The 21,428-nt window shown below is 46.6% G+C and overlaps 1 protein-coding gene across 1 annotated transcript in view; it reads right to left on the minus strand.

Moving 5' to 3' along the window:
* The window catches only part of syne2a (spectrin repeat containing, nuclear envelope 2a), a 47,030-nt gene that overhangs the window by 21,725 nt on the left and 3,877 nt on the right, over positions 1–21,428 (minus strand). The window contains exons 7-52 of the mRNA XM_076167079.1: positions 21,087–21,251; positions 20,621–20,796; positions 20,397–20,460; positions 19,792–20,043; positions 18,975–19,699; positions 18,703–18,861; positions 18,435–18,585; positions 18,069–18,227; positions 17,756–17,923; positions 17,576–17,677; positions 17,232–17,435; positions 16,542–16,747; positions 16,225–16,332; positions 15,809–16,037; positions 15,391–15,681; positions 15,203–15,315; positions 14,931–15,048; positions 14,164–14,334; positions 12,859–14,076; positions 12,189–12,365; positions 11,435–11,590; positions 11,107–11,348; positions 8,967–11,025; positions 8,525–8,859; positions 8,253–8,397; positions 7,882–8,082; positions 7,537–7,793; positions 7,296–7,446; positions 6,615–6,761; positions 6,302–6,433; positions 5,631–5,813; positions 5,361–5,498; positions 5,086–5,271; positions 4,879–5,001; positions 4,404–4,586; positions 3,998–4,156; positions 3,528–3,635; positions 2,967–3,071; positions 2,313–2,789; positions 2,062–2,138; positions 1,843–1,981; positions 1,341–1,427; positions 1,087–1,242; positions 757–957; positions 484–573; positions 18–200 (exon numbers count right to left, since the gene is read on the minus strand). Coding sequence (XP_076023194.1) covers positions 18–200; positions 484–573; positions 757–957; positions 1,087–1,242; positions 1,341–1,427; positions 1,843–1,981; positions 2,062–2,138; positions 2,313–2,789; positions 2,967–3,071; positions 3,528–3,635; positions 3,998–4,156; positions 4,404–4,586; positions 4,879–5,001; positions 5,086–5,271; positions 5,361–5,498; positions 5,631–5,813; positions 6,302–6,433; positions 6,615–6,761; positions 7,296–7,446; positions 7,537–7,793; positions 7,882–8,082; positions 8,253–8,397; positions 8,525–8,859; positions 8,967–11,025; positions 11,107–11,348; positions 11,435–11,590; positions 12,189–12,365; positions 12,859–14,076; positions 14,164–14,334; positions 14,931–15,048; positions 15,203–15,315; positions 15,391–15,681; positions 15,809–16,037; positions 16,225–16,332; positions 16,542–16,747; positions 17,232–17,435; positions 17,576–17,677; positions 17,756–17,923; positions 18,069–18,227; positions 18,435–18,585; positions 18,703–18,861; positions 18,975–19,699; positions 19,792–20,043; positions 20,397–20,460; positions 20,621–20,796; positions 21,087–21,251 — 11,376 coding nt within the window. The remainder of the gene's footprint in view (positions 1–17; positions 201–483; positions 574–756; positions 958–1,086; positions 1,243–1,340; positions 1,428–1,842; positions 1,982–2,061; positions 2,139–2,312; positions 2,790–2,966; positions 3,072–3,527; positions 3,636–3,997; positions 4,157–4,403; positions 4,587–4,878; positions 5,002–5,085; positions 5,272–5,360; positions 5,499–5,630; positions 5,814–6,301; positions 6,434–6,614; positions 6,762–7,295; positions 7,447–7,536; positions 7,794–7,881; positions 8,083–8,252; positions 8,398–8,524; positions 8,860–8,966; positions 11,026–11,106; positions 11,349–11,434; positions 11,591–12,188; positions 12,366–12,858; positions 14,077–14,163; positions 14,335–14,930; positions 15,049–15,202; positions 15,316–15,390; positions 15,682–15,808; positions 16,038–16,224; positions 16,333–16,541; positions 16,748–17,231; positions 17,436–17,575; positions 17,678–17,755; positions 17,924–18,068; positions 18,228–18,434; positions 18,586–18,702; positions 18,862–18,974; positions 19,700–19,791; positions 20,044–20,396; positions 20,461–20,620; positions 20,797–21,086; positions 21,252–21,428) is intronic.

A 21,428-nucleotide genomic window follows, 5' to 3' on the forward strand; every position in this document is an offset into this window, starting at 1 on the left:
CCACGATGGTTTGATACCTTGTGATTTTGCAGAACGGCTTGAATTTGGCTGCGGTTGCGGACGATGTTTTGTTTGGACGCTAAGCTCTCTGCACAGACTTCCAGGATTCGGGCTATTCCCTGAAGCAAAGCCTGGGAAGCTTGCTGGAGTTTGGCCTTTGCCTCTGGACACTCGGATGTCAAATGTCTGCCCAGCACAAACTGGAGGGAAGAATGGAGTGAACACTTTTATAAACTTTAAACTAGACACACCTTAAATATACTAGTGTTACATTGGAGAGAGCTGTCTGCACTTTCCATGCAAACCGGACCAGTAAAAGGTCTGACCTTTAACAGTTACAAAATGAGCTTTTTGAATTTGATTTCATTAGGATAATTATCATAATGGAGTGTGGGTCTCAGCATCGCACACACACACACACACACACACACACACACACACACACATACACACACACACACACACACACTTAGTGCTCATTACCTCCAAACCGGGAGCGTCCTTTAAGCTTGGAAATGTCTCACACTGAGCCACCACGAAGTCATCAAAAACACAAATCTGCGAAGAGGAAATCTGGAAAAATAGTGGATAGGGATGAACTCATGGATTTCAGGCATTACGTTGCTCTTAAGTGGATTGATTAACAGCCTCTGAGCATACACACAGACTTATTCTGAAGTATGTAGACCACCGCACCGTAAAATCTATATGACTAATGGTTCAATATCAATAGAAAAACTACGAGGGATTCCAAACCTGACGTTGTTGTGTGAGGCACAGATGTGCGAGCAGCTGCTTCTGGGAGGACGCAAGGACCAGCTGGACAGTGCTCACACATCCCTGAATGCCACTGAGACACTGGCAAGCTTCTGGTTCTTCTCTCTGCAGCCAGGGTCCGGCCTCCGACTCCACATTACGCAACACTCCTGCCAGAGTGAGCAGCTCAGCTGACACGGACTGTCCAGAATTAGATATGTGAGAAAATTAAAGCATACATCTATATTTAGAAATAAAAGCAGTGAATATTTTGTTTGCGGGATCTAAACGTCGTGGATTGCTACGTTTAGTAAATCGTGGTTTGCTCACCTCGTGCTGCAGGAGCCTCATGTTGGCGTCGTCTTCACCAGAACCAACAGGAGTCAACAGCAGGTCAGTGAGAGCATCCAGACAGAGGAGAACCTTCCGCAGAGCCTCGTACAAATCCTTCTTCACACCTGGATGAGCGCCACCTGCAGAGCTCCCCTGGGAATAACAGCACACACACACACACAGCTTTACCTCCATACTTGTTAAATAAGATAAGTAAACATTCTGTGTCCACATTCTGCCAGTGTGCGTACCAGCTGTCTCAGCGATGTGATGGACTCGCCTGCCTGCCGGATGACTGCAGCAGCACACACGCTCATCTCCAACTCCATTTCTGGGACCTAAGCAAACAGAGAAAAGGAAGGAAGGATGGAGAGAATAATGAGACAAAGTGCAGGTATGACCCCAGGATGTGATGTAGCGAGTTACAATGACCTCAACGTGCATCCATCTTGCACAAAGGCGAATACATTCTTAGTGCAACAGAGCTATAGTAATAGTTTCTCTGGCAAAGCCCATTTCATTTCCTGCCACATCTGCCCTCCCATTATGTAAAACTGCCGACTTCATCATTTCTCCATGGACAGGAGAGTGAACAGAGGACAAATGATTCTTGCTTTGCTCTGTTTACTCAAGTTAACTACAGTATTTGAAGGAGCCATCAGATGGTCCCACACCATAGTTGCTGACCTCTGACCCTCTACATCTGTTTACCAAACTGGAACATTATATTCATTGTTTTCAGGTCTTCCTCACCTTCTCATTTTTCCTTCCCTTCCCCATTGCTTGATGCTCGTCCTGAACTTTTTGCAGGGTGGTGAATTTCTGAGCGATCTGGTAATGGAAGCGACTCCACCTCTGCTTCTCCTCGTCCTCCTCTTCCTCACTAGTCATTCTAGGGGGACACGTAGAAACCATTAAATTAGTTTGAATCTGTAGTGAAGTCTGATTCATTCCCTGTTGCACTTCGTTTACCTGATCTCAGAGGACTCCGATGGTTGATGAGAGCCTTCAACAAAAACTTTACGACTGTCCTCGTTTTCAATTTGCTCCTTCAAATAGACAGGAAAGCAGTGAGTAAAGTAACAAATACATTTAATACAATCCTTCAATTAATAGATGGATGTCAGTGACTTGCCAGTTTACTGTACTGTAAATACTACGCTGGTACCTTATGATGGTAAAATATCTACAGAGGGAATTTCTTTTCCTCCCCAGGCACTTACCAGATGTTGATGAGGGGCTGTGGATGAAGACAGATGTTCGTCCTCTATGAACTCCCCCTCTGTGGCTCGAGTGGGAGTGAAAGGAGTTATAGGTCGTAAAGGAACAAACCTCGTGTCTTCCACTGCAGCCTTTGCCCGATGGCAGACTGCGCTCGTCTGCGTTTCAGCGTCAACAAGTTCATATTTCTGACATCCATGCATTTTCGGCATAGCAGAGGCTGGATGCTGCTCCTCAGAGGCTGAAACGGTTGAAAGGGCTGCAATGCTTCGCGGCTCAGCTGTCACAGTTTCAGGACCAGATGCTTCACTCATATCAGTCACAGACCAAAGTCCAGATTCTGTCGTTGCCAATCCAGTATTTTCTGAAGTGAGCTCCTCCGTGTCGAGCTCAGGCTGTAGAGATATCAGCCCAGCTTCAGCACTTTGTGAACTTGTTTCCATATTGGTGCAAAGCTCACACCCAGAACTATCCATTGTCTGAAGAACATTTAAACATTTTATATTACACATATACACAACTACGGGCAAAATCCATAAAGTAAAGGAGAGAGATTTTGGCAAAAACAAGGATAAAGACACAAATAATAAAAAAATGGAAAATGTGAAACTGATCAAACAAAGTCAAACAAAAATACAAAATGAAAGCCTGTTTACCTTTTCCTGAGAGTGTGTGTCTGTATCAGGGTTAGGATTATTCTCATGTTGAACGTCTGTCTGTCCGTCAATAATATCTTGGTCCTGGAGCGTGTCCTCTGGGTCCTAATATGGGTCAAATAAATGTACTTGCATGAGCTTATACACACACACACACACACACACACACACACACACACACACACACACACACACACACACACATACACACACACACACACACACACACAGACACACACACACACTCATAGGTAATTTTCATGGTGTGTGTGGAAGGACATGTGAGGAGCAGCATATTCAAAGCATCTGTCACTGACAGTGGCACAGTGGATTAATCTGCCTGCCTAACGCAGCCTCACACGGAGATTTTTTGCCAAGATCGGATGAAAGCTTCCATCCCGGCACAACAGGAAACAGAAGATGAGCAGGAAAAAAGGAGATTTGAGTTGAAGTGGAAAAATGAAATAAGAAGGAGCACAAATGTTTGGTTTAATTCCCGAACAGATAAAAATACGACTTGAAGCTCTTTGAGGTTCACTGTGAGATCCATTAGGTCTTTACCTCTGCAATACTAGATGTTAGTGTGCCAGAGGACGATGAGTGAGGTCTGTCGTCCTCCTCCTTCTCCTCCTGCTCTTCCGCTGTTGTAGGCAACTCAAGAGCCTCCTGCTTTCAGTAAGTCAGTGAATGGTCATTCAATAGGAAGAACTGCGATTTAACGGAAATGTGAACGAATCTGCCATATACCAGAGGTCTCACTGTGACCCTGAGGTGAAATGCCCCAACAGACACACACACACACAAAGCAATTCATAAAAAGAATGTCCCACTGAGGTGATTTGTGAAATTCTATGATTTTCTATCAAATTCCTAACTCAAAATTCCAGGAAACCTTGGAATCACTCTTGATTTTCCAAACGGGTGACATTCAGTTATGGCATCAAGTCAGGAAAGCAAATAACAATCACATCACGGTTGCTGGTTTCGCTGGTGTTCGGTTGTAAATTCGACTTTATTATTGCTGTTATTACCTCAAAGTTTTCTTGCAGAGATCCGTCGAGCAGCTGTGTGCCTCCAAGTAGATGCGAGGCCTCTACTGCGATTACACCAAGATCCTCACCGCTCTCCACCGAGTCCTCGCCCTCCTCCTCGCCCTCCTCCTTGCAATGCTCCTCTCTCCCCATCTTTTCCTTTAACAGACAAAAGAGAGACAAAGACATTTGACATTGAGAAGAGTGAAACATTATCATGGTTGCACTGCGGCAAACTGGGATTGTTACGTAAAGAAACATTTCACAAAAGATACTAACTGTGGTCCGAACACGACGAGCTTGATTGACTTTGCTGTAGCAGAGCAGTTACAGGAAATTGCCAAAACATCTCTTGTACAATATACAACATTTTCATCTGTTATTCTACCCAGAGCCCGTGTCGTACCTCCAGCTGTGCGACCTGTTGCTGGGCGAGTTCTCCTAGCTCCTGCAGCTGCGGGAGGAGCAGCTTGGCTTTGGAGAAGATGAGCAGACTCTCCTCTGCTCCCTGTGGGAGGCCCGTCTCACCTCTGCAACCCTCCATCTCCTCCAGAGTCCTCTGCATCGACTGCACATTGGCCAAGATCGCCTGCATGTTAAAAAGGGGACAAACGTGTGCGTGTGAGAATTATATGTCAGAGAGGAGAATAGTCCGTCCGGCCCTCAAAGCGACTGTAAATTGCTACTTTTCAGGCTGAGACAAACTGGTCAGACAGCTGTAGTCTGTCATGAGATATAAAATAGGAAGACAGATTTGCTTCCATCTGCCATGTAGGTGAAGGCGTGTAGATTTTTCAAAATCCTTCAATCCACCTACTAAATAACTCAAACTGAATTTCTGTATGATTCCTTCAAAATCGACTAATGAGACCAATAATCACCTGTTGGTTGTGAAGATGCTCTGACAGACTTATGCTGGAGTTGCTCACGGAGGATAAAATTATTCTGATCTTTGTCACGTCCTTCTCCATGGACTTCAGTTCAGCTTCCACCGCATCCAACACCTAAAAAAAAACAGATTTCAGTTTCAGGCCACAATTTACAAAGCAACAACATCAGAACATCGACTCCTCTTTTGAAATTCTCACCGGAACGGCCTGTCGGATCTGCTCCAGCGACCCTTCGATGTCTCGTTGCACGTTGATAATTTGTTGGTTGTTGCGGTCCAGCCTATCCTCATGGGCGCTGATGTCACAAACGGCAGAGATCTCACCCAAAACCGGTCTGAAGCCTCTGAGGGTGGCCCGGATCCTCTCAGAGTCATCCAGAACCAGCTGTGATTCGGGAAGTAGACAACAACAGTTAACACAAACCCTTTATTTACACATCAGTATCTATAAGCTGTTACAGTGCACCTACGGACCTGCAGAGAGTTTGCGTGACCCTGGAGGTTCTTGGCCGTTGTGTAAGTGAAGGGAAACGTGAGCCAAGGCAAGGCCTCATCTAACCAGGAGGTGGCACTGTAAATAATGTCTTCAAACTCATTTAAGCAGGCAGGGATCTAAGAAGCAAAGAAGAAAAGAAGTAAAGAAGCATTACAAAGTTCATCAAAACATGCTACCTGAAATTGTCTTCATCTTAACATTTATAGGAAGAGCCGGGAATCCGCGGTAGAGGCTCACGGGTGTCTGACCTTGCTGAGGAAGGCGGTGCGGTGCTCGGCCATCTGCGCCGCATTTTGGTACAGCTGCAGCGGTTGTGTGAGCTGGTCCATCAGGAGGTGGGCTTGATTCGGCTGCTCCTCTGCAAGATCTTGCACCTCACACTGCAGGAGGGTCAAACGGCTGTGCCAAGCATCCAACTCGTCCCACACGTGCTGCGGAATAACAAGTTTGACATTTTACTTTGGAATTCATTTGAAATATGATTGACAGGTGTTTAATTGAGAAATTTGCACAGAAGGACTACACAGCCATGGAGAGCAGCCAGTAGGTACATCATCGCTGCATGTTGATGTGTGTGTGGAACAGCTCATAGACAGTTAGTTACTTAACCCAAATGAACACCCAAGGAATTAAGTCATTTCTACAAAAAAGTATTGGCCCGCTTGCTCAATTACTTATGTGTCAGGCTTAGAACTTACCAATCGACCCTCGTAACTGATAAGTAAATATTCTGTTCTTGTGTGAAAATGCAAAAGATGCAGAGGAATGACACCAAAATTGCATTTGCATATTCATATGTTCAAATCATGCAGGTTAATGTGACACACACACACAGACACACACACACAGACAGACAGACACACACACACACACACACACACACACACACACACACACACACACACACACACACACACACCTTGAGTGACTTTTGAGCATCAGTAACAGTTGGACTCTGCTGCTCCAGTAAATTCTTGACTCTCTCCAAACCAAATCCCAGTTCAGCCACTCTCCTGGATAATTTACGGACTGCGTCACTCCTCTCCACCATCTGCAAAATGTTCGTGCACACACACACGCACACGCACACATACACACACAAACACACACAGCTATCACAGCAAAATCTGATTTCAAAAATGCACACGCAACTTCAAATTTGTCACCCAAAACAAATACAGTAAGGTTTCAGCATGAGATGACAGCTCAAGGACATCAGTTCCGAGTCTTACCTCTTCTTCTGCTCTCTCTAGGGAGAGCTGAACTTCTTCTATGTGCTTGTGGACCTCAGCTGGAATCTCATCAGCGTATCTGTTCTGCAAACTGTCCACGATGCGCCGCAGCTTGGCCTCCTGGGAAGACAAATCCTTTCTGAGCTCCTGTCAGAGCAGGAATATAAGAGGGGGAAAGGAAAGAGCAGGAAAGGAGAGGGAGAGGGAGAGGGAGAGAGCGAGGGGATCAAATGTTTGCTCGTCCTTTCCAAACTTCCTTAACTTGTTTTCTTATCAAAGAAAAATTGTAAGCTTCTTCTGTCACAAATTTAAAATGAATTCAACAAACTCAACGAATCAACTTTTAGCTCTACAGTAAAATTGCAACCAGATTCAAGCACGTCGATATAAAACTGCCAGTGACATTCTCCATCTTCTTTTATCTAGGGGCAGTGAAGTGCAACCGGCCGGAACAACCAGAACGTAACGACCCTGCACCAGAGTGTTCAGACCGTTGAGCGCTTGTGAAAAGATCATTTATGGCCAATCTTTAATCTAATTAGTGCAGCTTCACCTGGTCTGTTGCTGTAACAGACACAAACAGACCTGCAGACAGAGTGTTGCATTACAGGATGTGAAAAGTTGTTATTTTCAAAGAAGAATAATAAATACTGGTTGTTAAAGCGTGAAAACAAGCCTGACCCGTTGTTTGCATGGCTCCCAGCAGGCTTCCATAGAGTGACGAATGGCAAACAAATCTCGCTGCAGCTCCTCAATCTCCTTTTGGACTTGCTGTCTCTCGTTCTCTTCTTGCTGGGCTGCAGCCACCACCAGTAGGTTCTTCTCTTTCAAGCTGTGGAGACCATTATCACCTTAGCTCTGCTGTCAGTTACATGTAAATCACTTAGGAAGAGTTTCCAGATGTGTGCGACACAAATCTTACCTCCTGACGTCCTCTTGGATCCTCACCAGTCTTTTACCAAAAGGTCCGGGATCGCCGCAATCCTGAGAACAGGATAAGCTCAGAGCGTGCTCCAGTCGATGCTCCAGGGAGGCCAAGGCCTGCTGCTCCTGCTCCAAACTATTCTGGTGCATCTCCGCCTGGTTCAAAAGCTCCTGGGGTTCCCCCTGAGCAAAGCCGGAGGAGATCTGGGACACCTCAGACTGAAGGGCGGCCAAAACACTGCAACGATGCTCCATCTGAACAAAAACAGAATTAGATTTTCCATCCTTGAATACGATCATAAGTACGGTAATAAGTACTACATCTGGTGAGGTCGAGGCTTACACTGGTGGTGATATCCTGCCATTCCTCCCCTCTCTGCTCCGAGTGCGCCATCAGTAGGCCCACACCACGCCGTAGTGATACCCAGCGCCTCCAGAGGGCGCCCAGCTCCCCATCCTTGCCAACGCCACAGCTTTGGATTGGACATCCAGCTGTCAGTTCGTCTATCTTCCCAGCCAGAGCATGAAGATCCTCCATCAGCAGCTTCATGCAAAGATGAAAAAACAGATTTTTTTTCAGTCAATATTTGCTGTACCAGACATGGCGTCACACATCCACACAATGCCAAACATGATCAAATAATGTCGTGTGAGAATGCATCAGTCTAACCATTTGCTCTTCACCAGTGACACATGTTCCAGTATCTGACGTACCTTAGCTCTGTTTTGCTGATCAAGACATTTGTCATAAGAGGTGACTTGTTCTGCAGCACATCCCGTCAGCCTGGACTCACACTTGGAAAGAAGCTGCCGCACGTCTTCATGATAGTTCCTGTGGCCCTTTACTTTTTTAGCACAACTGCAATAATGACAAAAAATCATTTATGTATTTTAAATGGACGGGTAAAAGCAAAATACATTTACTGCAAATACCGAATAACACAATGAAAGAAAATGATATTGATGAAAAACACAAGTGTTGATACCTTTGTAAGGACCCCAGTCTGAGCTGGGCCTGGGCCTCCAATACAGCTCTCCCTACCAATAACTGGCTCAGGATCCCGACGTGGAGCTGCTCCATCTTCAGGCGGGACAGGCACTGCTGCTGGGGCACCAGCTCTACAAGGTGGCTGATATGTGCCTGGAATCCTTCTTCCAGTGTAGCTAGAGCCTCCTCCGTCTGCTTTTGCTCCTCAAGACAATCCAAAAATCCTCCAGGGGCGGACAAGAAGGTGGCTTCAGCATTATGAAGGAAGCCGATTGCTCCTTGAGCAGCCCAGTGGTAATCCTTCAAGGATTCTCTGGCATGAGATAAACTCTCCTGTTGAAAACATGTTCAATGACCAACTGACAACACATAAAGCAATAAACCTTTACATTAACAATCAAAATATGTCGTCTGCATTATCCAAGAATGTTTTTGCTTACCATCCGTACGTGGCACGCCTGCTTGGTTGCATCCATAAGAGAACACAATCCCTCCTGGTTTCTCAGGTTCCTTTTTTCTTTCTGCCCAAAATCTCCCAAGATCCGCAACCCCGACTCAGCGTTTCTCAAAATAACCCATGACCTTCTTAATGCAACATCTATCGTCTTTTCATCTGGGGTCGCTGGCTCCGCTCCTTCCAACTCTGCCTTCGCTCTTTGGAAAAGCTCCGTCAGGCCTGAGAGCTCAGAGCAGAAGCTTGGTCCGCCCAGGAGTTCCCTGTCCAGGATTTTGATATTATTTGTAACAGATTGTTCGCAAGAGACCAAAGTCTCCACTGTGCCACAAATGTTCTGCCTCTCTGAATTAAGCTCTGCTGGGTCCAACTCCTGAGATATGGTTCCCAATTGGTCAGCTGCTTCTTGACACTGTTGTCTCACCAAAGGAAGTTCAACCAAGAGAGTCTGACACAGTCTAAACCTCTGGCCTACACTAACGGCTTCATCTTTAGCTTGCTGGACTTGTGCTTCGGCGATGTTCCTGGATTCCTCCATTTGATTCCGTAGGTGCAGATATTTGTCTTGCTTAAAGGCGTGCAAACTAAGAGCTTTGCACTTGTCTTGCAGTTCCCCGATCTTGCACAGGAGGGAGCTTCGCTTGGCCTCCTGGCAGTGTTGCAGCTCCTGTACTTGCCACTGATGCTCCATTAGCATGTGTTTCAAAAGTGTCATGATTGAAACCGTGTCCTTGGTCAAAGGGAACCTTTGCTGCTCCAGGTCTGTGGAAATGCGTTGTAAGCTCCCCTGAATGGTCGATAATTCCTCATCTGAAATGGTCCGCTCGTGAATCAGCTCATCCAACTCCCAACTTGTTGCTTTCTCGTGAGCCAGCAATCCATCTAATTCCGTCCAAAGGCCCGAGACCCTGTTGACTAGGTAGCGACTCTCTGACGGACTCAGCCCGACCGCCGTTTTCTCACAACTGTCCGTCAGAGCGTCCACCAGCTCCAACTGCTTCTCCACCTCTGCAGTGGCCTGTTTGTGAGTCGTCAGCTCACTCTGGAGCTTCCGGATATTTGCTTTTGAGACGTTCTCGACATGTGGGCACTGGTCTCTAGTAGCGTGCGTCTCTGCTAGCCAGGCGTCCATGTGTGCAAGCTGGTGAAACAGCTTCTCCCTCTGCTGCAGGGTTTTCTCCATGGTGTCAAGAGCGCAAGCTGAACTGGCAGCGATGGCGTCATATAAGTCTTCGACCATCTTCAGTGAGGCACGCACTTGGTCAGCCTCCTCCTTGTCCATGTGAGAGGCTTTGGTGTTCATGTCGTCGACTTCTGCTTGTAACTTGGACCGTTGAGACAAAATATCAGTCTGAATTCTTCTCATCTCGGCAATTTGAATGCGAGCCTCCTCAGGGAAAAGAGACAATGTTTCCCCAACAGAGATGTGGATGTGTGCCTGTTTGGCCCAAATGACCAAGTCCCTTAACTGCACGCTGAGCTTTGGTGAACATGTGCCAGGTGTGTTACATGTGGACGTGTCCATCTTGCTCTTGGTGACATCGAGCAAAGACCTCAACGCCTGAAGCACAAGCTCACCCTCTTCCTTCTCTTTCTGACCAAGAGAGAAATGGCCAAGAGCATCCGACTGTGACTGTAAATGTAAATAAAGCTGGTTGTACAGCTTCAGGTCTGTGATCAGACAAATCCATTCTATTGAACATCTGCCCTCGTGGGTTTTCTCTGAAAATTGTATAAAAGTGTTCAGGAAAGCCTCCACCTTGGCCTGAAGCTGTTTGGTGTCTTTGATAAGCAGAGAGGATTGAGAGACGGAGTTTGAGGCGTGCCTGAGAGCTCTCTTAAAGCTGCACTCTAAAAGCCTCCATTCCTCATGGATGTCCCCAAGCTGGGCAAGAAGAACTCCCGAACTCTCAGCGTCACTCAAATGGACGGACAACTCGCTGCTCAACCGCAGGAGCTCTTCCATCTTGCCTTTCTTCCGTTCCATGGTTTGCAAAAGAACTCTAAGTTTTTGGACTTGAAGGACACTGCTTCCCAAAATATCCCTGAAAAAACACCCGAATGTGAGTTTACAATAAGTCACCAACCTATAAAGTGGTAAGATCAAAGTGGACTAGATTACTCACAAGCTAATTTTCTCCTTCTCACAAGCTAGAACCTCTAGCAGTGCTCGGATCATCTTCGTCTTCTTGTGATAGCGGTTGACCTGGTCCAGCTGTGCCGCTTTCACCTGCACTGTGGCAGACGCATCCAGCAGGGCGGCGCTGCACTGGCCTTCCACAGCTTTCAAGGCATCTGGGTCGCAAACTCGGTATGCGCTCATACAGCTGATTGTAGCTATTTGCTCCAGCACACAGAGTTTGTAGTCCTACAACGGACATCAGACAAAAAGCACGTGGTAAGTGGTAAACTGGTTAAATGAAGTAAATAGAGGCACACGTGTCAAACCCTCACCTCTGCTTCCTTTAGCTGCTTGGCCATCGCCGTAACATTGAGTTGAGCTGGTTGATAGCGACATGCTAGAACCTTCTGGTTGGTCCGCACCAGCTGAATCTCAGGTTCACCAGGAGAGGATTCCAGGAACCAGTTTAAATCAATGTGTTGTGTCCTCTGTGTGAAAACAAATACAAAAATGTGATGTGAACTGTGGTACAAGATTCAGATTAAGCCAAAGAACTATACACCCTCCTGTTTTCATGCTTATTGTACTTAGTTTTAAAATGTTCCTTTCCTGCCTTGCAAAGGCTGCATTGCTTTTCTAAAACCATCCAATATTTATTTTTTTACATCAAAAGCAGACGTAGAGAGCAGAAGAGAGCAACAGACTAATTGCGTGTAATTGGTGGAGAGAGTGCGGCTCTTTCCTGTGTACCTTCCTGCCTGCAGCATCCAGGGATTACACAAACAATTACCCATAAATGCATCTCACTGTCATTCTTATTTTGTTTCTGTTCATTTTTGACTGTACATGCACTTCTGAGGGACTTCATGTCAGGATCAGAGGTCACACATACTACACGGTGCTGCTGTCGTTTGATGTATGTGTGCAGAATTAAACGGTTCTGTACAGTGAATATCTCTCTCTCTCCCTGAAATTCATTCATTCGTTCAAATTCAAGTCTCTGTCTCTTTTGTACCTAAGTCTGTTACATCATTTATATGCTGGAACAATGCGAGCCAATCCAAACAGTTCTATGTGCATACTCACATTTATGATGTTGCTTTTTTCCACCAGGCTCTGGATATCAGACATAATATCCAGCATGGTGGACCGGTGTGTGAGATCCTCTGGAGATCCACCTGTCCCCTCTCCTGTCCCCTCTCCTGTCCCCAGGTCAGCCGCTGGACTCAAACCACTTCTCCCAGGCTCCATGCCCTCTTGGATCTGAGGGGACAAACATAAGAGCCAAGGGTGGCGTCACATTTTTGCCTTCTTCCTCTCCCTGTTTGTCCAAAGATAATAACAGAGCTTCCTGTTCCACACTGGTGAATATTACCATGTTGACAGTGGCCTGGCGAGTCAGTACAGCTTAGCGCAAGAATGTGCCTGAGTAGGGCGCCGCCTGCCCTGAGGGAGAAGGACTCAGCTCCAGTCTATTGAATTATAATGCACCTCTGCCTGTTGAGCTTCTTTAAACATAGCAGACATAATATAAAGCAGCGATCAAAAAGAGGGAAGCTGCTGTTTGACGGTTTTTGACTCAACTAGGTGTGTCATGGAGGAGGGTGCAGAGGATTCAAACCAATGAGCAGGAAACTCAAAGGGAACAGAATGAAACATCTAATTCTCACAGATTTTGGTTTATTGTGTAGTAAACATACAGAATATAGTGAATTCCTTTGATGCGTATGAACCTAAGATGATGAATATATGTTACCTGTCTCTGTGTCGTCTCTGTGTCTTCCAGTGATGCAGGTAACTTTGTCTCTCTTCCCGTTGTCGTGTGCAGAGCGTCATCTTTTCTTTCCGACAGATGAGAATATTCGGTGCGTTCAAGGTCTCGTACTTGCTGCGTGATTTTCCTCTCTTTGACCTCTACGGTGACCTGTGCAGCTTTGGCAGACACATGAGGAGAGTCAGGGGCAGCGGGTTGCAATTGGGTCGAGACGTCTCCCTGCACAGATCTATCACCTGAGCTCTCCACCTGTTCCTCAATGTGGAGAAGCTCTGTTGGCTCTATTCGTTCCACACCTGGACACGCTGCTGTGGCTGAGGCAGAAACAGCATCACACCAACTGGAGGAATTTGAATTCAATCCCTCGCTGTGCTTTAAATCAGGACTTTGACAGTTGTCGCTTTGTGTTTGGGCACTTGGAGATGTTACTTCCTTCAATTCTGACACTTGAGATGCCTTCAAGAACACAGTGCTTGAGATGTCTGTGTTCTGCTGCTGTTGTTCCCGGGGGCCTGACTTGCAGCACGACACACCTCGAAGGGGGGAAACACCGAGTATCTCCTCTCCCACCGCTGGACTCACACTGCTCACACTCTCCAGGGATGTGACACAGTGTGCTGAAGCCATTGCCCCGCTCCTGTATACAATTTGCCATTTTAAATCAAGGGCTGAGGTAGTCGCTCTTCGCTGTGCATCCTCCTGCTGCACTAACGAGTCTAACGCCAAAGCCTCAATTTTGTTTACAGGCGGTGTGTGTGAGGCCTCTAAAGCTCTGCCATCAGTGTTACTGACGCTGCCATCATCTTTCAACCCAACTTGAAGAGGCTCTAAAACTAATGGACCATCAGGCGGTTGTTGTTTCAGATCCGTCTGCAATATAACTGTGGCTAATTGTGGCAGAGATGTGTGAGGGACTTGATAAGGCACTGAGGCATCTTCACTGGCTGTTTCCATCAGGCTTCCTGCAATACACATGGCTGAAATCTCTGCTTGATCTTGTTCAGTGCGCAGACTTGAGGCTCTTAATGTGTCTTCGGCAGGTTCAGAGTTTTCCTTGTAGTCCACAGCTGATGGGTGATGGGAAGCAGGAGGACACATGACCGAAGCGAGAGCGGCCGGGATTGAAAGCGGTGATTCACTTCCACATCCACAAATATCTTCATCTGTGTTGCCTAGCAAATCCACCTCCTCTTCACTCTGCTGCGAAAGAGGAACTCAAATTTATACAATTTGCAATCAAAGTTTTAACCTATAATGTAACCAACACATCGCAAAGTGGAAACTCACCAGACGTTTTGAGACGGTTCGAATTAAAGTGGCACTTGTATTTGTTGCATTCAAGGCCCTTTTCTCTAATTTCTTGATGAGTTTTGTTCCCAGGCAGTTTAAAAGGAAGTCTGGCTGTGAGAGCACACTTTGAAGTGCCCGCTGAAACTCCAATCCCTCATCCAGCATTTCCTGTAAAGAATACAAACAGATGAAAGCAAAATAATAAATGTGTCTCTGCCTCAAAAGATAATTTGTATTTTAGAGTTCCTTTCAGCATAGACTAAAGAAATCACGTTCTAACTTTAAAGATGTTATTCTAAGTACTGTTCCTTCACTGCTATTGTTGTCCGCCAGTGCAACAATAAACTGTATCTAATGTCTTCTTCTAGCATTTTCTGTATAAGAAGGATGGGGCGTGCTGCGTTTGTGGTATTATTCAAGAATAGAAGATGTGTCTGTAGCTTTTTTAGAGGAGCTACAAGATTCAAAAAAATACAAAAATCCTTCCTCCGCAGGTTTGGGTCCAAGCCCAGTAGGGTACAAGATAATGCTTTTAGAAAGAACACAAGGTTCAGCCTTAAAATGGGAACGTTCCGTCACTTTGATGTCGATATGTGATCACCAGTGTTCTCTACAGGAAATGATTCATCCCCTTTAACCTTCATCTCTAAAGTTACAGGAAACTGCATCATGGGTCTTTTATATATTTTTGGGAATTTTTCGGGGAATATCATAAAAGAAAGTGTTTTGTTTTTCTGCTTTTAATGTTTGATTTGTTTGTTTACCTGGCTGGGCGCTTGTTCCGTCTGGCTCCACTGCTGCAGCTGCCTGATGGCCTCTTTAAAGCTGTTAGCTGTGTTGTCGACACACTCCTGCTTCTTTTGCAGAAAAGCTGTGCCCGGGCTAAATTGGGAACGGGAGAGATAGAAAAACAAGCAGGGGATTGAGCTTGTCTTTGTTTGTGATTACTTCAACTGACACATCTGTCACACGTGGATGGTTGATCATTTTTGGAAGGAATGGTCATATGATGGACTAAAGAGTGTTTTCACTGCACCTCTCAAGATCTTTAGCAGCTGCATCAATAGTCGTCTCCTGTGCCGCACTCCACTCTGTGTTCTGCAGGTTAGAAAGTTTTGCAGCCAACTCTGTCGCCCGGGCAACATTGTCCTGAGAGAGGAAACGCCCTTTGTGATTGATTGCCGAACAATGACGTGAACACTGATGAATTCCTTTTAATGTTACCTGTATTGTGTCCCAGTGCTGTTTGAGCCGGCTGATGTCAGGTGACGCTTCATCCTTCACACACAGATCTCCCAAACGCTCACTCAGCTCCTTGACTGCTGTCTGCACACAGGTGGCCTCCTCCCTCGCTTGAACTTTGTGCTTCCTGTCCTCCTCAGCCTGTGCCAAAACATCTCCAGCGCAACTTTCTACTGCCCCCTTGTGGTTCAGTAGGCTTGTTTCATTTGTGGAGATGGACTGTTTGACCTCGACATCTAAAGGGCTTTGCTCCGTGCCTGTTACTTCTTGTTCCTATTTGAGATAGAGTTAGAGTTACATTTCTCTTCGATACTGCATGATTGTGAGAAATGTATGGTTAACGTGGGCATGGAATTTACAAACACTGAAGATGTCAGTGTGAGTGTTTGAGGATTCTTACTGGAGCTCCATGGCGACTCCTCTCCACAGAACCCTGTATGCAGTCTTCCTGAGCCTGAATCATCTCCGTGTCCCCGGCCACTGAGTTCCGCTTCCCCGTAGATTCCATCAGGATGTTTGTTCTAAAGCTGTGGTATCGTTCCAGCAGTGTGAGACTCTCCTCCACAGACACCTGCAGCTGGCTGCTTTGTAAGGATGAAACAAGCTGACTCAGGGCCTCTGTTCTTTCTCTGCAAGGAACAAAGTAGCACAGTGAAGCTCAGGTACAGCTTATTGTTCAGTGAAGGGAGTTTGCTTTGTACTCTTTTGTGTTTCTCATAATTGTAAAAAAAAAGCCATTGATCATTGTATAGTTTTGATTTAGACTTAAAAGATTGTCAAATACCTTTCAAACAAGCAGTTTAAAGTTCACAGTACCTCTGCTGCAGTATTTCCTCCTGCAAGAGAATGAAATCTTCCTCCTTTGCTGCTTTCTCCTCAGTGGCTTGCAGCCATTGTCCAAGACATTCAGTCTCCCACTGCAGCCTAACACACATACAGTATGTATTGAAGCATCCACACACAGACAGACAGACAGACAGACAGACAGACAGACAGACAGACAGACACACGCGCAAAACATACAAGAAACATCGGGGTCATAAAATGAGAGAAGAAGTTCTACTTGTTCTGCTGTGCTGGTTTACCCTCTTCTCACCTGCTCATCCAGCATGAATGAGCTGTGACCTCATTACCTGTGGAGAGCCTTGGCGTCGCTCTCTGTCTGTTCCTCCACCTGACAGAGGAGCTGCTGGGCGTCTCTCAGTGTCTCCTGCAGCTGAATGGCACCGGCAGCCAGACTCCGCAGGTTCTCTGGGCTCACTATAGAGGCCATGACATGCACGTCCTCCAGCAGGCTCTCTATCTGCTCCTCCTGGCTCTGCAGCTGACACTTTATATCCTGCGGAGGGAAAGCAGTTGCTGAAACACGGCATATAGCCCAGTGATACGAAAAAAGAGCTTTCATTCTTCAGTTTGAAGGCGCGCCAGGCAGCAAACACCTGTCTAAAAAAGTGATACTGAGGCAATTTTCAGGTTACTTCCATGCAAACTAGGTCACTGAGATTGTTTCTTGTAAGTTGAAGCATACTGGAGATGTTTGGAGTTCCCCTACCAGGTCTGTTGGCCCTTGTAATGGATGTGAATGGATCCATGTGCTAGACACATTAAGTATATATATGACATTTTACTTTGAAACATGTGAAATTTTAATGTGAGGTAACAAAGAGGCGGAGGATGCAGTGAGGAAAAATAGTGCTCAAAGAAAATGTATTTTACCATGTTAGTTTGAGAATTTGATGTTCACAACTTCTATCCATTCAAAATTCCATGTCAGCCGCTCCTGCTGCCGCTTACAGCTGTGCAAAGTGACCGTTAGTTCTTACTTTAAGGTTTGTATTCGCTGGTACGGCATCCGAGCCATCGAAAGCGACGAGGGAGTCGTGGCTATTCTGCAGAGAGTTTTGGCACTGGAACATCTGGGCAGCGACGTGATCCCGAGTTGCCACCATCTGCCTGAAAACCTCCTCAGCTTCAGAGAAAAGCTCCTTCACCTGCTCCATCTTCTGCCTCGTGTGGCTCTCCACCACCTACACAGTGCAGAGAGGAATCAGATACAATATTATGCTAATGTGGGGAAACCTCTTATAAACACAAGAATCCTACATCTGTCGGGACATGTTGCACAGATTTAGACTAGAGCTTGAAGACCAGGCCAGAGATGCTCTACCTGTAGCTCCAGAAGTGGCTCTGTGCTTTGAAGCAGCGTCTGAATCTCTGCTGCTCTGCGGTGGAAACACTCCATGTTCTCCTCCTGGGCGTGGATCTCAGTCTGGAGGGAGTGAGTGAGTCAATCATCTCTCAAATCAGTCGGGGAACATGTGTGGCCGTTTTTAGAAGACGGCTTTACCTGCAGGACCTTTACATCTCCTTCCTTCTGAAAGCACGAAGACTGAGTGAACATGTCCAACTTGTTGGCGGCCCAGTTCTCCACCTCTAACCCCAGCTGAAGGAGCCCCTCCCACAGAGTCAGGCCGTGCTGCGTGTCGTCCAAGTGAGAGTCTGTTCTTTCTGATACCTGCAGAAGTTGTGAGCTATAATCAACGCCAGCAGGTCAAGATATGCATCAATATACTAAAAGATACATTTTGTGCATCAATTCCTGCATTTATTCATGCCACAACAGTGTGGCGCGTCTGAGCTGAGCCTACAAAGCCTCTCACATCTAACCAGCGGTCCATGAGGGCGTCGGCTTCCTCCTCAAACGGGATCGCGGTGCATTCTGGGATCTGACGCTGATGAGTCTGAAGCTGCCTGCAGACAACACGGAAGTCCTCTACGCCGGCTCCGAGGCCGCTCAGATCCGCTTTGATTTCCTGAATCTAACAAAGCACACACACACACACACACACACACACAGAGACACAGAGACACACACACACACACACACACACACACACACACACACACAGTAAACACCTACAGCCTTTTGATTTGACTTTCATAATTCAGCAGTAGATTCTACTTAAAGCATGATTTCACAGTCTGCGTTTCCTCTCCTGTTACGTCTCTTGACATGTGTGTTGTACCGTCGTGTGTCGTCTCTGCAGGTTCTCTTTCCCCATGTATGAGGCTCGCTCCCTGATGGTGCCCTCTGCCCTCTGCAGAGCGCCACGCAGCTCCCCCCGCACGCTAACAAACCTCTTCAGGAGCTCTGTGAGGACACCACACTGCTCCAGCCTGTATGCCATCCATCCCACACACACACACACACACACACACACACACATCAATCTCAGCGACACCTAACTTGCGTGACCTTGTAATGAACAGTGACAGAGTGAGCGCTTTCTTTACCTGTCACTCACTGCTCTTTTGGTCTCTTCCCAGAGATCCTCTACATCTCTGGTTTGATTGAAATCGGCGACGCCTGCTTGTGAAGCGGCGTCACGCAGGTCCTGCAGCTCATCGAGGTGGCGGGCTAGGCGGCTTTGGTGCCCCGTGAACACGCGCATCCTAGTGATCAGTTACAAAACAACATTGGTAGAGAGTTATTATAGCCAGTTTGTTTTAAATACCACAATCTTCATCCTGGTACATGAAACACCAAACCCAGATGAGAGCCAAACCTCAGCTGGAGAGCAGGCAGGGTGGCCTCCTGCAGGCCCAGATGTTCAGCTTCTCCCTGTATCTTCCTGAGGGCCACCAGCAAGCTCAATCTCTTCTCTCCCCCTCTCTTCCCCTCGGTTGTCTTTCCTCTTCTTCTATTGGTTTTGGTTTGTAAGGCCTCGTCCGGCTCCATCACAGCTGGAGTCTGCTGCAGTGGGGATTCCTCCTCCACAGGGTTCCTCAGGTCTTCATGCTCCTGTATTTGCTCCTCTCCTTTCTTTCTGCGTGAGGTCAGTTCTTGATCCACATCTTCAAGCTGCCGAGCAAACGACGCCGCCACATCCCCGCATGTTACTTTTGCATCATCCATGATCAGAGTCATCCCCGCTGCCTTCATGAGGCCGTCAACAACATCAGACTGTTCTGCAGCCATCTTTGTTCTCTGCATTGCTTCTTCCCAGGAAAGTCTCTCCTGCTCCCAGTCTGCTTGGTTTTGCTGCTGGTCCGTCTGCTTGTTGACCAGGACTGAGATCTCAGCCTTGGCTCGTTTCAGTGTGTTCAGGAAGTGCTGCAGAGCCTGAGCAGCTGACTCAACCCTCTCCAGCTGCTGTCTAAGCTGGCCCATTTGATTATAGGGAGTCTGGCAAAGGGGTGTGGGAGATATGGCTCCAAAATCTTGCTCTTCCTCTGCAGTACCTCGTCCTCTTAGCTTTCTCATTTCATGTTGTAGCCCATCTTTCATTTCCTAATTCATATGAGAAAAAGATAATTGTACTGAAATACATATTCCTCTCTTCAGAATGAACGCAATGTTAATATTTTGAAGTGTGGACGTACCTGTAACTCAGACTCAAGTCTAACATCAGCCAGGGTCAAGGAGGAGATGTCCACAGGTTCTCTGATGATCTGCTCCAGCTTATGTGCAATCAGGTCCATCTGATCCTCTGCAGAGTCCATCATGTCATACCTGCTCAGTGCTGCCTGTCCACAGGAGTCCACAGCCTGGGGGATGAAGGTGCACTCCTCCTCCTCCTCCTCCTCCTCCTCCTGGGGCTGCTGGGGCTCCACGGTGTCGCTCCTGGTGACGGCCTGGGAGATAGTAGAGGCACATGTTCACGTGCGGTAAAAGGAGAAAAGACGCCGTGGCCAGTCGATCCAATTACTGGGGATTAAGGCGCGTCAGCAGGTAGTGAGGGTTGTCAGGGTCAGATGCAGCCACGGACAACGATGCACCAGTTCCTGCCACTTCAAATGGGCAGGAGAATGTGACATACAAGTCTTCTGCTGATGTTGGTGCTTAGAATCTTGATAAAATACAGTTCATGACCTTAAACTGATTTCTTTATGACAAAGTCCAAAAGATAAAATGATGTATTGACTTAGGAAAGGAGACAAATACATGTAGAAGTATGAACATAAAAGCTGCTGCGATCTTTTCCTACCTGTGTGTGCGCCTGGCCGTGCTGATCGCTCTGTGGGACGTTGCCTCTGTGCTGCGGCCCCCTGCTGAGTTGAGACATATACGTCAGGAGAGCTATACGGGTATTAGTTGGAACGCTCAATCAGAAGAGATAAGAGATAACGTTCTCTTCAAGCAAAGGTCAACACTTTAACTCTAGCTGTTAAACAGAAAATTTCCAGTGAACCGTCTCCGTCGCGATCCTACCTGTCAGCTGGGACGGCTGAATCGCTGCGTTGTGATCTGCTTTCCTCTCTTCCTCCATCCGACTCTCTCTTCTGATTTGACGCCTGGCACACCTTGTTTACGGGTGTCAGCCTCTCGTAGAGTTCATGGAGAGATCCGGCGTCATCCTCGGTGAATGCAGCTCCTTCACTTAGGGCCTGAAAGGAACATGAAGGGGGAACTTTAATCAAACTGAATTCAAAAGATCTGACTGTTTTATCATGTGATCATCTGTCTGAATGTTTGTCTCCTGTGAAATTCCTCCAGTTTACGTGTGAAGCCTCCCTGTGAAGATCTAAAAGAGCTTGGAGCTTCCAAAGATGCATAGACAGAAACATTTAAAGACCCTTGGCATAAAATAAAACATTAACAAATGTACACACAGCACAGGAATGTGTGTGGCTGAAAATATAAGAGAAGTTAAGCACTGCAAGCATTAAGGAGGTACCTGTTGTTGGGACACATGTTCATGGTCAGTCGGGTCAGTCGGGTCTGTGGCTGCATGCAGAGCGTTAGCATGCATTTCACTTTCCACATCAGAGAACGGTGGCTTCCTCTCTCTGATTTTAGACCATAAGATTGGAAGATATGCACCCATTGCTGCGATAACATCCTGGGAGTGACACAACAAGAGTCAACATTTGAATGGGATCAGGATTTAAAGCAAATCTACAGGAAGAGAGAGATTGAATACATTCTGTTTGGATCATTTGGGTTTTTCCTTTGATTTGATAAGTTGGAGTGGAACTAAAGTAATTGCATTGTTGGACTCTGTGCCCACTGCATGGTA

This window comes from Genypterus blacodes, unplaced genomic scaffold (assembly GCF_046128005.1).
Source record: "Genypterus blacodes isolate CSIRO-AG114 ecotype Tasmania unplaced genomic scaffold, CSIRO-AGI_Gbla_v1 ptg000013l_1, whole genome shotgun sequence".
Classification (NCBI taxonomy): domain Eukaryota; kingdom Metazoa; phylum Chordata; class Actinopteri; order Ophidiiformes; family Ophidiidae; genus Genypterus; species Genypterus blacodes.